The sequence below is a fragment of the Halichoerus grypus genome, chromosome 15 (genome assembly GCF_964656455.1).
Source record: "Halichoerus grypus chromosome 15, mHalGry1.hap1.1, whole genome shotgun sequence".
NCBI classification, from domain to species: domain Eukaryota; kingdom Metazoa; phylum Chordata; class Mammalia; order Carnivora; family Phocidae; genus Halichoerus; species Halichoerus grypus.
The window spans coordinates 55290243-55305625 of record NC_135726.1 but is presented as its reverse complement, the minus strand read 5'-3'; the positions used below and the strand labels follow the sequence as shown (position 1 = coordinate 55305625).

Sequence of the window (15383 nt, the reverse complement as noted above, 5' to 3'; positions counted from 1 at the left end):
TAGAGTAGAAGGCAGTGTGGTCTCACCAGGGTTCACTTGCTCTCTCGTGGGGGCGCAGCACAGGGTCCGAGAATTCTCAGGCGGTGGGTCTGGGACCCACGTGGTTACGGCAGCTCCAAAGATTGTTGGGACATGAAGGCTGCACCTTCTGTCCAGGTGATGCAGACACAGCTTGGCTCTCATATGTAACAGCCATACAAGCTCTGTGGAGGAAAGAGGACAAGAGCAGCTGTGTATTGGGGTAGATTCGGGCCCCCAGTAAGGTGAAAATACAGCCCATGCTGTGATTCTTAGCCTGCATCCTATAAAGCTAAATAAAAGTAGTTTTTTTTTTTTAAGATTTTATTTATTTATTTGACAGAGAGAGACACAGGGAGAGGGAACACAAGCAGGGGCAGAGGGAGAGGGAGAAGCAGGCTTCCCGCTGAGCAGGGAGCCTGATGTGGGGCTCGATCCCAGGACCCTGGGATCATGACCTGAGCCAAAGGCAGATGCTTAACGCCTGAGCCACCCAGGCACCCCAGCATTATATCACAATTTAATTGACAGCTTCTTTCTCTATCTCAGAGGTATGCAAAATAATAGTGCAAATACAATCACTAGCATCTTAAGTTGGATGATATAGGGTACATGGAAGGTGGGTGTTGGTGAGGAGTCAGGTTGAGGTATTTTTTTGTAAGTTGGCTCTGCGCCCAACATGGGGCTCGAACTCACAACCCTGAGATCAGAGTCACATGCTCTACCGACTAAGCCAGCCAGGTGCCCCAAAGTTGAGGTATAAAATACAGGATCTTATTCCACCAAACACTGTCTCCATGTTCTGTTTGCTCATTTAGTTTATTGCTTCTCACTGCTACAGAGTGTTCTCCATCTGCGCTGTCCAATATGGTTGCTGTCCAATATGGTAGCCATTAGCCACACGTGGTCCTTTAATTTTTAAATTAAAATTAGCTAAATTTAATACATGTTAAGATTCCATTCCTTAGCTGCTCTCACCACATTCCCAGTGCTCAATAACTGTACGTGGCTAGTGGCTGCCATTTTGGACAGTGCAGATAAATAGAATATTTTCACCATCACAAAAAGTTCTATTGGCGAGCACTACTCTAGTCTATACCCTTGCTTCTCAAAGTGTGGTCTAGGGAACAGCAGCATTGGAATTACCTGGAGCTTAGTAGAAGTCAGAGTCTTGGGCCCCACCCCTGGCCAAATGAACCAGAATCTGCATTTTAATAGGATCCTCAGGGGACACAATACATATTAAAGTTGGAGAAGCACCACCTCACCCTATATATCCACAACGACCCCGTTTAAGGACCCAGTTCTTTAATGATGGATGCCTAGGTTCCCTCCACTACCCAAGCCATAGTGCAATGACTGTTTGGGGGCATGTGCCTTATGTGCCTGTAGAAGGCTTCTCTGGAATATTCACAGGAGTGAGACCATTGGACCAAAAGTCCTACTCTTAATCGATTGCACCAAGAACTGGCAGGTTTTTGTCTAGATAAGAGGGATTCCTATCTCCCCACACCCTCAGCAACGCTTGCAGTTCATTCTGCAAATGTAAGTCACATCTGCATGTGACGAACGTGAATTTTCATTGAACTTTATTGAATATTCATCTTTATTCAATATTTTTTTAATGCTCATCCAGCAAATAGTCATTAAATTTTATTATACGCTGGGTCTGTTCTAGAACAAAACAGATAAGCACCTCTGGCCCGAGGGAACTCACTTTGAAAGGCGAGGCAGACAGGAAATACATAAATGAATAAGTAAAACATGAAGTATTACAGATGGGAGTGCCTTGGACAAAAGTCAAGCAGAGTAACTGGGATAGAGAATGTCAGAGGAGAGATTTTAACTAGGTGGTTGTGCAATGAAGGGTTAACTCGGCGGGCCTGGGTTGTCCAAAACCTGTGCAGAAAGAGAGGGTTGGCCCTTGCTTGTTCTTCTGCCTGATAACAGTGTCTTTGTTGGCCTGGGGGCCTTGGTCATGCCAGATAGTCTCTCCTAATAAAAATGACATGGTAGAGGCCTTGGGGCGTGTTGTATCTGTTTGGCCTCTGCAGGTGTTAGAGACTAAGGTCAGCCGTGCAAGCAGACAGCCATGTGCCTGATCCCCACTGAGAACCCTGGACACCAAGGCTCAGGGGAGCTTCCCTGTTGGCAGTACTCTGCATGTGTTATCACACATCGGTGCTGGGAGAAGGAAGCACAACTCCACGGAGAGACGTCATCCTGAATCTTGCGGCTGGTCTCTCCCGGACTCTGCCCTATGCGCCATTTTCCTCTGCTTATTTGATGCTATATTTGTACGTGTGATAAACCGAAACTACGAGTATAGCAGCTTCTCTGGGTTCTGTGAGTCCTTCTAGTGATCCGTTGCACCTGTCCTAGGAATTCCCAACTAGAGTGGTCAAGAAAATCTTCAGAGAGAGGAGGACAAGAAGGGAAGAAACCATGCAGACACCTGGCTTGGACGAGGCTCTGAGAGTGTGCCTGGCATGAGAAGGGTGGGCAAGAGGAGATAATCAATGATGTCTAGAGGCTTGTAGGCCACCATCAGGAAATGGGACATTCACTCCGAGTGATGTGGGAGGCACTGCAGGGTTTTGAGAAGAGGACTGACCTGCCCTGACTCACATTCTCTTAAAAGGTCACTCTGGCTGCTGTGTCAAAAATAGGGTGTAGGTGGACAGGCCAGAAACAGGGAGGCCAGATAGGAAATTTGCAATAATCCAGGTGGGAGATGACGGTGGCTGGGAGCGGCCAGATGGCAAAGATGGAGGGTGTTGAGAAATGGTCAGATTTGGGATCTATTTTGAAGGCAGAGCTGACAGGGTTGAGTAAAAAGATGGATATGTGGCGTGAGAGAAGGAATCCAAAGGAGAGATGAAGGTTTTCACTTTTGAAGACTGGAAGGACGGAGAGACCACCGATGGAAAAGATCAAGAGGAGCCTGCTCGGTTTTGGACATGCAGATGTGGAGTAGGCAGTTGTATGTCAAGTTGAGAGTTCAGGAGCAAGGTCTGGCTGGAGACTTAAATCTGGGAGTCATCAGCATGTAGATGGTATTTAAAAACACCAGGCCTGATGAGATCACCGAGGGAGTGAGCGTAGACAGAGAGAGGAGAGGACCAAGTGCCGAGCCCTGCGGTGCTCCGCCATGTAGAGACAGGACAGGAGAAAGCAGCACCAGACGCGAGTGAGGAACAGCCACTGAGCTATGAGGAAGACCAGGAGGGTGAAGTGTCCCAGAAGCCGAGGAAAAATCTCTTTGAAGGAACAGGGAGTGAACCACTTGTTAAACGCTGCTGATAACTCAAGTAAGATGGGTTCAGCAACACGGAAGTTATTGGTGCCCTCGACAGGGATCTGGCTGGTGGCGTAGTGGGGGAGAAAGCCTGCACAGAGTGGGCTCAAGAGAGAACAGGAGGACAGGACTTGCAGACAGTGAGTGTTGCCGACTTTTTAGAGAAGAACTGTAGTCATGGGGAAGAAGAAATGGGGTCAAAAAAAAAAAAAATCCTGAAGGAGAGCCTGAAGGTTGAGAGGTTTTGTTTTTTTGTTTTTGTTTTAATTCTTTTAATGGAACATGGGAGCAATTGCAGCATGTTCGTATGTTGTTGTTGTTGTTTAAAGATATAATTTATTTGACAGAGAGACACAGCGAGAGAGGGAACACAAGCAGGGGGAGTGGGAGAGGGAGAAGCAGGCTTCCCGCTGAGCAGGGAGCCTGATGCGGGGCTCGTTCCCAGGACCCTGGGATCATGACCTGAGCTGAAGGCAGATGCTTAACGACTGAGCCACCCAGGCGCCCCAGCATGTTCATATGTTAATGGGACTGCTCACTGGGGAAGAAAAAAATGGATGCAGACAACGGAGCGCAGAAGTGTTGGCTGGAACAGTGTCCCCAGGGAGGTGAGAGGGGGGTAGCAGGCACAAGTGGAGCGGTCTGTCTTAGACGGAGGCCCAGACTGTTCATCTATAGAAATAGGAGAGGAGGCAGAGGATGTGGGCACAGATGCAGGTGGGTGGGTGGCAAGACTGACCTTTCTAGTTTTTGCTATTCTGATGGGTGAAAATTGGCTTGCTGTTGCTGCACAGGCAAGATGATGACTGGGGTGACATCCTTCCCAACATGGACCCAGCTCTAGAGAATTTATGGGTCTCCACTCCATGGGCATCCTCCTCTCCAAGAGCACAAGTCCGGTTTCTCCCCAGGCTTCTCAATCTCTCCATCTCTATGTCTTCGTGCCTCTCTCTCCCTCTGCAATCCCTCTGCCCTCTCCCACCCACCCTGTCTTTCTATCTCTGTGTATTTATCCCTTTGTATCTTTCTCTGTCTCCCCCTCCCTTCACGTTTGCATCAGGGCCTCTCCTCTGAGCCTGGGTGTGGGACCAACTTTCTCATCCCAGCCAGCACTTCCAACCAGAACTTCCAGTCCTTGCTTGACAAAGAACCCCATTTTGAAGCCAAGCTAGGGTGGGGCCTCTGGAAACCTCAGGCTACCTCCATCTCCAGATTTACTTTTTTAACAAGCACATTTGTGGCCCTTTGTCTGTGTCAGGCTCTCGTGTAAGCACCTTCAAATATTAACTCATTTAACCCTCCTAAATGAGACATGGAGATCCTATGCTATTGATAGTGATGTTTTGCAAATGGGGACACTGAGGCACAGAGTGGCCATGTCACTTGAATTCATGTCACTTGAAAGGTCTAGCTCCAGAGTCTCAGTTCTGAAGCACTAGGGACACTGCCTCTTTTTCTAGTCCTTTCTCCAGCTCTGCCTTCCGTTGGGGGAAAGACCCTGATCTATGAGACAGTACACCTGGATTTGGTCTAGTGTGTGGTTTTGGCAGTTCTCTGCCCTCCATGGGCTCCAGCTGCCTGACTGATCAGGTGAGGGGGTGGAATGCACCCAACTCTCGGTGGGCCCATGACCTCACTTCAACGTGAGTCAGGCAACCTAAGTCCAGGCCAGTCATAAACCCTAATGTCAACATTGACCTGGTACTCATCCCAAAGCAAACACCAAAGCCAGCCACCCCCTCTCCAGGTTCCAGCCCTTCCCAAGCAAGAAAGGCTTTTCTGGAAGTGTGGACCCAGGCCACAAGAGGTCATAGGTACCCTGACTTCCCACACAAGCTTGTCAGTCACCTCACTTAACCCGCATCCTCCCTCCTCCTGCATCTTCCCTCCACCCAACCTGAACCCAACACTACTCAGGAAGAGTGAATTCATTGCCCACTCTGGGGCCAGCTGTGTGAGGTGGGGGGAATTTCATGGTGAGGAAAGACAATGCTCTTTCTGTCACCTTGAGAGGAGTTCACAGCTATAAACCAGCCCATTCCCACCAAAACCCTACCCCAACATAGACACTCAACCTCACATCTAGTCCTCATTATTACCATCAACCCCCAACACCAGCTCAGCTATATTTCAACACTTCCCTTCCAAATCCTCATTCTTGGCTCCATCTCCAACCCCAACCTAATAGGACTCCATCAACATTCTTATCCTCAGATCCTTCCCATCTAGAAATCAATCCTATCCTCAAAACCAACTCCTCACCCCATCCTCACCCTGTGTCTATTCTCCTCCCCAAGCTCACTTGCATTCCAAATGCTATCATCAGACCTATCCTAAACCTGTCTACAAACTTCTGCTCCTAATGTAGGGAGAAAATGTGAAAGACTTTGACATGGACCCAACAGATGTCTCTGATAGAAAATTAAATGGGCTATCTGATTTTATGGGGTCTCTGCTTCTATTATTGTCTTTGAGCTATTTTACATCTCCGTAAATCATAGACAGCTGATAGCAATGCAAATCATTCTTGTCCATAACTGTGCAAATGAGTTTTGGCAGGTGGAAATACAATCAATTTCCCTACCCCCACTCATGTACTATAAACCAGTTTTGTATCTATTTATAAATTCATTTCAGCATTCCTTATTGCCTCTACCTGTGCAATTCTTTGTAATATCTTACTAGCTCCATCATTTATTAATAAATCAAAATAAGATCTTTGACATATATTTATCTTTTTTTTTAAAAGATTTTATTTATTTATTTGACAGAGAGAGACACAGCAAGAGCAGGAACACAAGCAGGGGGAGTGGGAGAGGGAGAAGCAGGCTTCCCACTGATCAGGGAGCCCGACATGGGGCTGGATCTCAGGACCCTGGGATCATGACCTGAGCCGAAGGCAGATGCTTAACGACTGAGCCACCCAGGCGCCCCGACATATATTTATCATATATCATATATATATATATATATATATATATATATATATATATATAGGAGAGTCATGGTTAAATCCTTTTTTAAAAACTTATCTTTAAAAAAAAAAAAAAGCTGACCTTCTGACACTAGGTTTGATCCCTATATCCAAACTTAAACTCCTCCAATATGGACTACACCAATTTTGATGTGAACTCTCACTCTGCCCATCTTAATCCCTATCCTTATTATGATAACACCACTGCTCTCTCCAAACTTCATCTGCTCCCCATCCCTGGCTTCCTTCCAAATTCTGACCCCACCTCTGCCCTCCTTAATCCTTAATCCTGCCCCCTCCACCCCCTAAGGATTAAGTCATGGCCCCACCCAGTCACAGTTCCAGGAGGCACCTACTCATTCCCAAAACACCACCTCTTCCTCCTTCCTCTTCCCCATCATCCTGGCCCCCAGAGCTTTCCGATTCCTGTTTCTCCCTGTCCACCTACATGCATCCCCATGGACTCCCTCACCCCAACTAGCCCTGTTCCTAAAAGACCATTTACCCAAAATATTGCTTTCCCCAGGGCCCCATCCAAGTCCGAGTACAGTTGACTTTCTATCCACCTATCTGAAGATTCCCTTCTTGCACCTGATGCCTGTGGGGGTGGGGTAGGGGAAGGGGAATGGTGGGAGTAAATTTAGGCATCCCTGTGTTTTTCAGAAGGTCTGGAGATGGAGTTGGTGTTGGAGATGAAGCTGGGAACTGGAATTTGGATGTGTTGGGTTTGATGTTTGGATAAACTTGAGATAAGGCTGTTGATGGGATTGGGTTTGGGGACTAGGCTGACCACAAGGAGTATGGTTAAAATGAGGGAGATAGGAATAAGGTGGAATATCGCCATCTGGGAGCTGTTGGATATAAGGACACGCACAGGGGTTGGAGAGATTAGAAAGTGGGATGAAAAATGGGCTGATGTTAGAGAGAGTCATGGGAATTTCGGGTGGGTTTGAGGAAAGAAAATAGCTTTCCCCTTTCCTCTAGGTGGGTTCTGCTGCCCCAAAGTTCACAGCGGATTCAACCGGGGCCTGGGCGGGGTCAGATCTGGGTTCCAGCTTGTCCTGGAAGCTCCACCCCAAGAGGAAGGGCCAAGCCCAGGTTTGGGGGGGGGGCGCTGGCAGCAGCCTGCTGAGCCATTGGGGGTGGAGAGGGGGAGGCCAGTAACAGGGAAATGCTGAGGGCACTGGGGGAGGGAATTCAGAGGTTAAAAGCCATGGGTCCGGGCTGAAGTTGGAGGCAGCTGGCGGCGAAGCTCTGCACCCGGGCCTCTCACCCTGGTAGGGGGCGGGAGCGTCAGAGGGGAGGAGTGGGAGAGGAAGGAGAGGTGAGGAGGGAAAGGAAAAGAGGGAGAACAGCTGAGTCAGGGAGGTGGAGAGGGAAGCCAGAGGTTCAGTTATAGAGATAGAAATCTGCAGAGCTGGAGAGGGTAGCGAGGGGGCGGAGAGCGGCGGGAGAGGATACCGAGGCACCCGCTCGCTAGAGTGCACGGGTGGACGCGGGCGCACGCTCTCTGGAGTGCTCGGGTGGACGCGGGCGCACGCTACCCCAGCCCCTCCTACCTCCTTACGGGGGCTCCCCACCGAGGATGAAAATTAGGGAGGGGGTGCAGATTCCAGGGTCAAGGTTCTTAGTGAAGGAGATTCAAGATTGGGAAGTGCAGGAGCAGTGGTGGGGAGGAGGGGCGGCCAGAGATGGGGGTTCAGCCAGCCCTTAACAACCCCCCCAACTTCTCAGGCCCCGCCCGCCCTGCTCCCCATCCCGGAGCCGCCATGTGGTCCCTGGCCGCTGTGATCGCCTTCCTGACCGTGGCCTTGTCAGGCGGTAAGAATGCGCGGGGGTGGAGGCGGGGTGGCCACCGGAACAATGATAGGAGGGGTCAGGCCAGGAGGAGGGGGCGTGGGAGCCCCGAGCTCCGCCCACCGCCCACTCGGGGGTCGGATCCCGCGCGGACAGCCCCAGAGCTTCCTGCTTGTCCCTGCGTGACCTGGTTTCTCCGATGGGGTGAGCCCACTCTCCCCACCGACCCCAGGCTCCTCCCTGGGGCGTCCCACATCTTCTGGGGCCCGCTCTATTTTTAAGTCTTCTGGGTCTTCCCCACCCGCCCCTTCCCTGATTTCCCGCCTCTGCACTGGGAAGCCCACTCCCACCCGCATCCCCTGCCCCTGCAGCAGCCCCCTCTCACATTCAAGGCCTCCCTGAGAGACAGAGGAGTGAGACTCGGGTTCAAATCTTGATGCTGGCCACTTTGAGCAAGTAAGTTAGCTTCTCTGTGTTTTTTTCATCTGTGAGATGAGAACATAGAAGTCCCTATTACAAGAGGTTGTTGTGAATATGGAAATAAGCCAGTGCACAGCTGATAGAAGGGGCTGGCAACTTAGTCATTATTACTTTATTAGAAGTACTCGCTCTTCATTCTCAGCCGCTTCCAGAACCTTCTAGTTTGTTCTTCCTTTAATCCTCGGCGTGACCCCACACCTGATTCCACCCTGAGTCAGTCCCAAATATTTCTCTTCAGTTTAAGCGCCTTTTTGCAGGCAAATTCTCTGGAAACCCCATTCAGGTGTCATCCATCCATCCATCCATCCTTGCAACCAGCCATTTAACCAACAGCTGTTGAGCACTAGGCACTGTGCTGGGTGTTGTACAAGTTCCTGCTCTTAACACCCAGAGCCTAGCGGGGAAGGATGCACACATTATTCAAACAATTACCCAAATAATTAGTTAATAATTACAACTGTGACGGGAGGTGATGGCTTCAAGGAGCCAAGCCAGGAGCCTAGAGATGTAATGGAAACTCCTGGTTTGGAAGGCCCTGCCCCAAAGGACTAGACCCCTGAGCTGAGACCTGAAGAAGGGAGTAGTCCTTGGGCATCTGGCACCGGGCATGGGGCACCACCCTTGGCCTGAAGGTGGGGTGGTTTCTGTCCTTTGGCACCACTCCCAGGACTCGTGCCCATGTCTCAAGCCCCTCCTGGGTACCACGCCCTGGGCTAGGAGCTCCAAATGCGTCTTGTGGAGCCCGCAACAGCCTTATGAGGTAAGAGTACTACAATTAGTCCAGTTTCACAGCTAAAAACCTGGGACTGAGACAGCAGGTCCTTCCCCAAAGACACTGGGGGTGCCTGAGTCAGGATCCTGATCATGTTGCCTGCCCTGTCTCCAGCATCCTAGACTTTAGGTTCTGGCAACCATCTTCATTATTTTAGATCTAATGGTCTGCTCAGAATCAACTTTTTTTTTTTAACTTACAGTATATTAAAGATTTTATTTATTTATTTGAGAGAGGAAGAACGAGCAGTGGGGAGGGGCAGAGGGAGAGAGAGAGAGAGAAGCAGACTCCCTGCTAAGCAGAGAGCCCGATGTGGGACTCAATCCCAGGACCCGGAGATCATGACCTGAGCTGAAGGCAGATGCTTAACCAACTGAGCCACCCAGGTGCCCCATTAACTTACAGTATATTAAAAGTAAAGTTTATATCATTGTCCTAAATGGAAAAGAGCATCCTTTGCTATAAATAAAAGGTAAGAGGAAAAAAATACGTCCTGCACAATGTGACAAAAACAATGTGTTTCTTGGGTTGGACCATCTGACATTCCCAGTGCTGCACCCTTTTGGACCTCCCCCAAAACAGTGACTGTACATGGTTCAACTTCATAACTTTTAGGTTGCTGGCAAAAGGTTTCTGCTTCCTGGTTTTAAAAAGTGAGCTCAGGGGCGCCTGGGTGGCTCAGTCAGTTGAGCTGCTGCCTTTGGCTCAGGTCATGATCCCAGGGTCCTGGGATCAAGCCCCACATCGGGCTCTCTGCTCAGTGGGGAGTCTGCTTCTCCCTCTCCCTCTGCCTGCCTCTCTGCCTACTTGTGCTCTCTCTCTCTCTGTATCAAATAAATAGATAAATAAAATCTTTAAAAAAATAAATAAATAAAAATAAAAAGTGAGCTCAGCGAGGATTAGAGAGGTGTTAAAAGCAGAGTAGCCCCATCATGAGATGTTCCTCCTCAACAAAATCAGGACTGGAAGAGAACTGGGCAGTGACTCTGTTTCCAAGGCTGCAATTTGGTGTCACTCATGCCTCATCTCCGTACCACCTAAAATGACCTTGTGCCCACCAATGACTCCTGTTCCCAATTTTGAGAACCACTGAGCTAATCTTGAGGCTTATGCAGGTGGGAGAGCTGGCCCACAGAGGAGAGGAACCTGCTGGCCACAGAGCTGGGGACCTCCTGTTGTAGCTAATAATTAATGACAGTCCTCACTGAGCATTTGCTTAATGCCAGGTACTGTGCCCAATGAGAGATGTTTTCTTTTTCTTTTTTTTAAAGATTTTATTTATTTATTTGTGAGAAAGAGAGCCCAAGCAGGGGAGAGTGGCAGAGGGAGAGGGAGAAGTAGGCTCCCCACTGAGCAGGGAGCCCGATGCAAGGCTCGTTCCCAGGACCCTGGGATCATGACCTGAGCCGAAGGCAGACACTTAACCGACTGAGCCACCCAGGCGCCCTGAGAGATGTTTTCCTGCTTTACAGCTGAGGAAGCTAAGGCTGGTGATTGGTACAGGAATGTAAACAAATATAAAGAGAAATGAATAGTGAGCATGGTTCTGATGAAAATCAACTAGGGAGGATGTAATAGGGAGTGACTGGGGAGCTGGGAGGGACACTATTAGACCAGGTGGCCAGGAATCTGGGATGGCTTCTGAGGGGGTGATATTTGAGCTGAGATGAGCTCTCAGAGTCAATAAGGACACAGACATGTAACCTGTAGATTCTGAGTGCCATCAAGTAGAATATTTCCTATATATGATGTCTTATGTCTGTCCTGTCCAATATGGTAGCCACTGGCCATGTGGGGCTCTTGAGCATTTCAAATGTAACTGGTTTGGTTGAAGAACTGAATTTATTTCATTTCAATTAGTTTAAATTTAAATATCCACATGTAGCTAGTGGCTACCATTTTGAGCAGCACAGAACTAGATAAAGAACCGTGTCTGGAGAATGGGTCCACGAGTCTGGAACAGAGTGTGTGAAGGGGACAGTAGGAGATGGGGCCAAAGGGGCTCGCAAGAGTCCAATGATAGAGTCCGGCAAACTTTGAATTTGAGAGTGGTTAGGCTATGGGTTGTATTTAAAGCCATAGAGGCACCCAGTAAATACATGTTGGAAGGATGGATGGATGGATGGATGGATACATACTTACTGCCTAGGTACATGTGTAGGTCAGTCTCATCCCTATTCCTGAAATCCATCCCCACAGTGGGATGAGGAAATGCAGGTGGGGAGAAAGTCAGGCTTCCGCTTACCCATCAGAAGCTTCCTTGTTTCATGAACTCTGAACCCCCGACGGAGTTAGCACTTGTGCGGAAAAGGACTTCATCATCTCTTTGCCCTGACTCATCTCCATTACATGGAAGATGGCAACTCCTAGAGGCCAAAAAGTGAATCATGAGTTCCTGGTCATCCAGAGCAAAATTCTGACCCTCTCCCCAAGCCCAGTGCCTCCTTCCCCGCCCCAGACTCCAATTTCCTAACATTTTCTCTTCTTCACCAGGCATCTCTCAGGAATATCCCAAGATTCTCAACGGCACCAATGGGACCAGCGGGTTTCTCCCGGGTCGCTACACCTGCCGCCCCCACTCTCAGCCCTGGCAGGCAGCCCTGCTAGTTCAAGGGCGGCTGCTCTGTGGGGGAGTCCTGGTCCACCCCAGATGGGTCCTCACTGCAGCACACTGTCTGAAGGAGTATGTGGGGGTCAGGGCAGCATGAGGGTAGGGACGAAAATGGGACTGGGGTGGTGGGAGAGTGGAGCTAGATTGAGGATGAGGTTGGAGTTAGGGCTGGGGTTGGGAAGGGGATTGGAGTTGAAGTGTGGAAGATGTTTGGAGAGGAGGAAAGTGGTGGAGATGGGCTTATCCTCTCTAATCACCTCCTTCCTGCACCCACAGCGGGTACAGAGTTTACCTGGGCAAGCATGCCCTGGGGCGCTCGGAGGCCGGAGAGCAGGTGAGGGAGGTAGTCCGCTCTATCCCCCACCCTCAATACCAGAGCAGCCCCACCCACCTGAACCATGACCACGACATCATGCTTCTGGAGCTGCAGTCCCCGGTCCAGCCCACGAACCACATCCGTGTCCTGCCTCTCTCCCACAACGACCGTCTCCCCGCTGGTACCTGCTGTCGGGTGTCTGGCTGGGGCACCACCACCAGCCCCCAGGGTAGGCACCCTCACAGGTGGCCTGAGGTGTCAGTGCTGGGAAAACTGGGGCAGAAACAGGAAGGAAGGTTGGAGGAGGATTCCTTTATATATATAAATAACAGAAGATGTATAGTTATATGTTATGTATCACATATGTGTGTTATATATATATATCCTTCATATAAATATATAAATTTATAAATACATAAAGTTATATATGTCACATATATCCTTTATATAAATGTCTTTTTATAAATATAGTTATATGTCATAGATTATGTAGTTATAGATACTTTAAAATATATTTAAATTTATAAATATGTATAAAGTTATGTTATATATCCCTTATGTAAATGTACATAGAGTTGTAAAGTTATATATAATGTTATAGATCAGATATCATATAAACTTATATATTCTTTATATAAATATATAAATTAATAAAAACAAATATGGTAGCATATGCTATATATCACATGTATATTTATATAAATATACATCACTATACATTTGTATATGCAGATTATATAGATTGATTTTTCTAAATCATAAATTCTATATTTAGATATGTTTGAATATAAATTATGTATTATATAAATTATACATTTTAATACATATTTAAATAAATATGTAACATAAATTTGATATATTGGCAGGTATGTATTTGTTAAACATAAGGAAATGTAGGTGTATCCTTTGTGTATAAATTACATGTGCATGAATAGGAAGTTGATCCTTAGAGCAGCAAGGGCCCTTTGCATCTTAGTGGTGCCCAGGCTTCCTTCCATCTCATTCCCTCTTCCTCCCTGACTTGCCATCTCTCTTCCTTGTTTTCCCCATCCCCAGTGCTCTGTCTCTCACCATCTCCCACCATCCCTCTCCTCGGCTCCCTCCCTTTTATGGCTCTTCCTTCCCAATCTCCTGCATTCTTTCCATCTTCCCCTCCACTTCCCTCCTGTTTCTCTCCACACCTACCTCCTCCATCACTTTCCCCAGATACATGTCCCATCTCTTCCCCATCTTCCCCCTTCCATCCGTTTTCTACCGACTGTCCTGTTTAACTCCCACCCCATAGCCTGTCCTAGACAGACATCCTTAGACCCTCCTCTCTCTCCTCCCCAGTGAGTTACCCCCAAACCTTACAATGTGCCAACATCCAGCTACGCTCAGATGAGGAGTGTCGTCAAGTCTACCCGGGGAAGATCACACCCAACATGCTTTGTGCCGGCACAGAGGAGGGTGGCAAGGACTCCTGCGAGGTGAGAACAAGGGGGTGGTGGGATGCTGTGGGCCAGGATGGGAAGCAAGGATGGAGGTGGGGACAGATGCTGGGGGGAAAGGACTTGCTTCTAGCCTTGAAGGAAGCAGTCTTTTAAAATGACATGTCCCCTAGCATAGAGGGTCAAGATAAAAAGAGAGTACCCGTGGCTGTAGAATATAATTCACCGTAGCTTTGACTGACAGTGGCGGCCCAGATCCCTGTGTTGAGATTCATAAAAATTAGCATTCTTTCAGATGCAAGTGACAGAAACCCAACTCCAACCAGCTTAAGCAAGACACACTGGCTTTTGTAACTGAAAAGTCCAGGGGTGTCTTGCTTCAGGCACAGATGGATCCAGGTGCACAAATAATGTGTTTAGGACTCTGTCTCCTTTCAACTCTGCTCTTCTCTCTTCTGTTTTTGTCTTCATTCTCAATTAAGCTTTTCCCATGCAATAGCAAGATGGCCCCAGCAGCTTTGGGCTTACATCCCACCTTCCTAAGCAACTCGACTAAAAAGAGTTTTCCAGTTGTTTACATAAACATCTTGAGTGTGAGTCTCACTAGTCTGACTTAGGTCATGTGTCCTGGACCATCACTCTGGCCAGAGCTGTGGGATTCTCTGATGGACCAAGTCTGTCATGGGACTGACTATGTGGGCCAGGAAGGGGCAGGGATAAGCAAGGATTGAGGGAAAGGGAGGGGACTTTCCCCAAAAAAAGAAAATCAGGAGGCAGTTACCAAAATAAGGGGAAATAATACTACGTGGGCAAAAACCTCCACAAACACAAGAAACAAAACTATGTTCAATAGAGGAGGCTTCTGAGATTGAGTTTTGGTTTAGTGGGAAAGAGCAATGAATGAATTAATGATGTGTGCCTCGATTAATCAGTGACGTCTGTCTTGGGTCCAGGGGGGAGAAGTGGAAATACACGTGTGGCATACCCTAACCAGATGTGGATGAGTTTACTCAGTAGTGAGATGGCTCCGGGGAACCATAAAAGCACAGCAGAGTTGGGGGGTGGGGGAGGCAGTACCAGAGAACTGGGAGTGGGCGTTGAGGTAAGGTGTCACCACTCTAATGAGACTGAGGAGCAGAGAAAAATGTGGAGAGAGAAGTCTTACTCTTGGTCTCCATGTGCATCCAGCTCCATCTTTCCCTTTGTGTCTCTTTTGTTTGTCTTCTTGTCTTCCTGTTTCTCATTCTCTCTGTGTGCCTGTCTTTCTTTGTCTCTGCCTCTGAGTGTGTCTCTCTCCATTTTTCACTCTCTCCCACATGTCCCAGCCTGTGCCTTTGGCTCCACCAAGGACCCCACCTCTCTCTCTTCCCCCACTCAGGGCGACTCCGGGGGCCCCCTGGTCTGTAATGGAACACTCCATGGCATCATCTCCTGGGGAGACTTCCCATGCGGTCAGCCAAACCGGCCTGGTGTCTACACTCGAGTTTCTCAGTATGTTCTGTGGATCCAAGACACAATTCGAAAACATAAAACCCAGGACCAGAAATGGACGAAGGGCCCACAATAAAAGCCGGGTTGGCTCACCTGCCTCCTTCCTCCCTCTGTGCCTTCCTCACTCCATTTGTCCAGTTAGCCCAGCCCATCTTGGCCCCTCCCAAAGTTCTACTTGAACCAGTGATCCATGTTC

The 15383-nt window shown here is 48.5% G+C and overlaps 1 protein-coding gene across 6 annotated transcripts; it reads left to right on the top strand.

The window, feature by feature from the left end:
- Positions 1-3127: 3127 nt before the first annotated feature.
- On the top strand, positions 3128-15284 carry KLK13 (kallikrein related peptidase 13). 6 transcript variants are annotated; one of them, XM_078062494.1, is made up of 8 exons: positions 3195-3329; positions 3762-3924; positions 6954-7010; positions 8025-8111; positions 11833-12022; positions 12227-12495; positions 13599-13735; positions 15075-15284. In XM_078062494.1, the coding sequence occupies exons 2-8, from the start codon at positions 3870-3872 to the stop codon at positions 15261-15263; spliced, it is 984 nt and encodes a 327-aa protein (XP_077918620.1). In that variant the 5' UTR covers positions 3195-3329; positions 3762-3869; the 3' UTR covers positions 15264-15284. The 6 variants fall into 6 exon arrangements, with proteins under 6 accessions (XP_077918619.1, XP_077918621.1, XP_077918620.1 ...); XM_078062493.1 differs by lacking the exon at positions 3762-3924 and having other exon boundaries at positions 3128-3329; XM_078062497.1 differs by lacking the exon at positions 3195-3329 and having other exon boundaries at positions 3875-3924; positions 6954-7015.
- The last annotated feature ends 99 nt before the right edge of the window (positions 15285-15383 follow it).

Bases quoted from the DNA above. Each gene is read 5' to 3' on its own strand.
- KLK13 (XM_078062493.1), top strand. From the start codon at position 3,230: ATGAGGAAGACCAGGAGGGTGAAGTGTCCCAGAAGCCGAGGAAAAATC. The intron at 7,011-8,024 runs GTTGGGTTTGAT...CCAACTTCTCAG, and splicing joins GGGAACTGGAATTTGGATGT to GCCCCGCCCGCCCTGCTCCC. The intron at 12,496-13,598 runs GTAGGCACCCTC...TCTCCTCCCCAG, and splicing joins CACCACCACCAGCCCCCAGG to TGAGTTACCCCCAAACCTTA.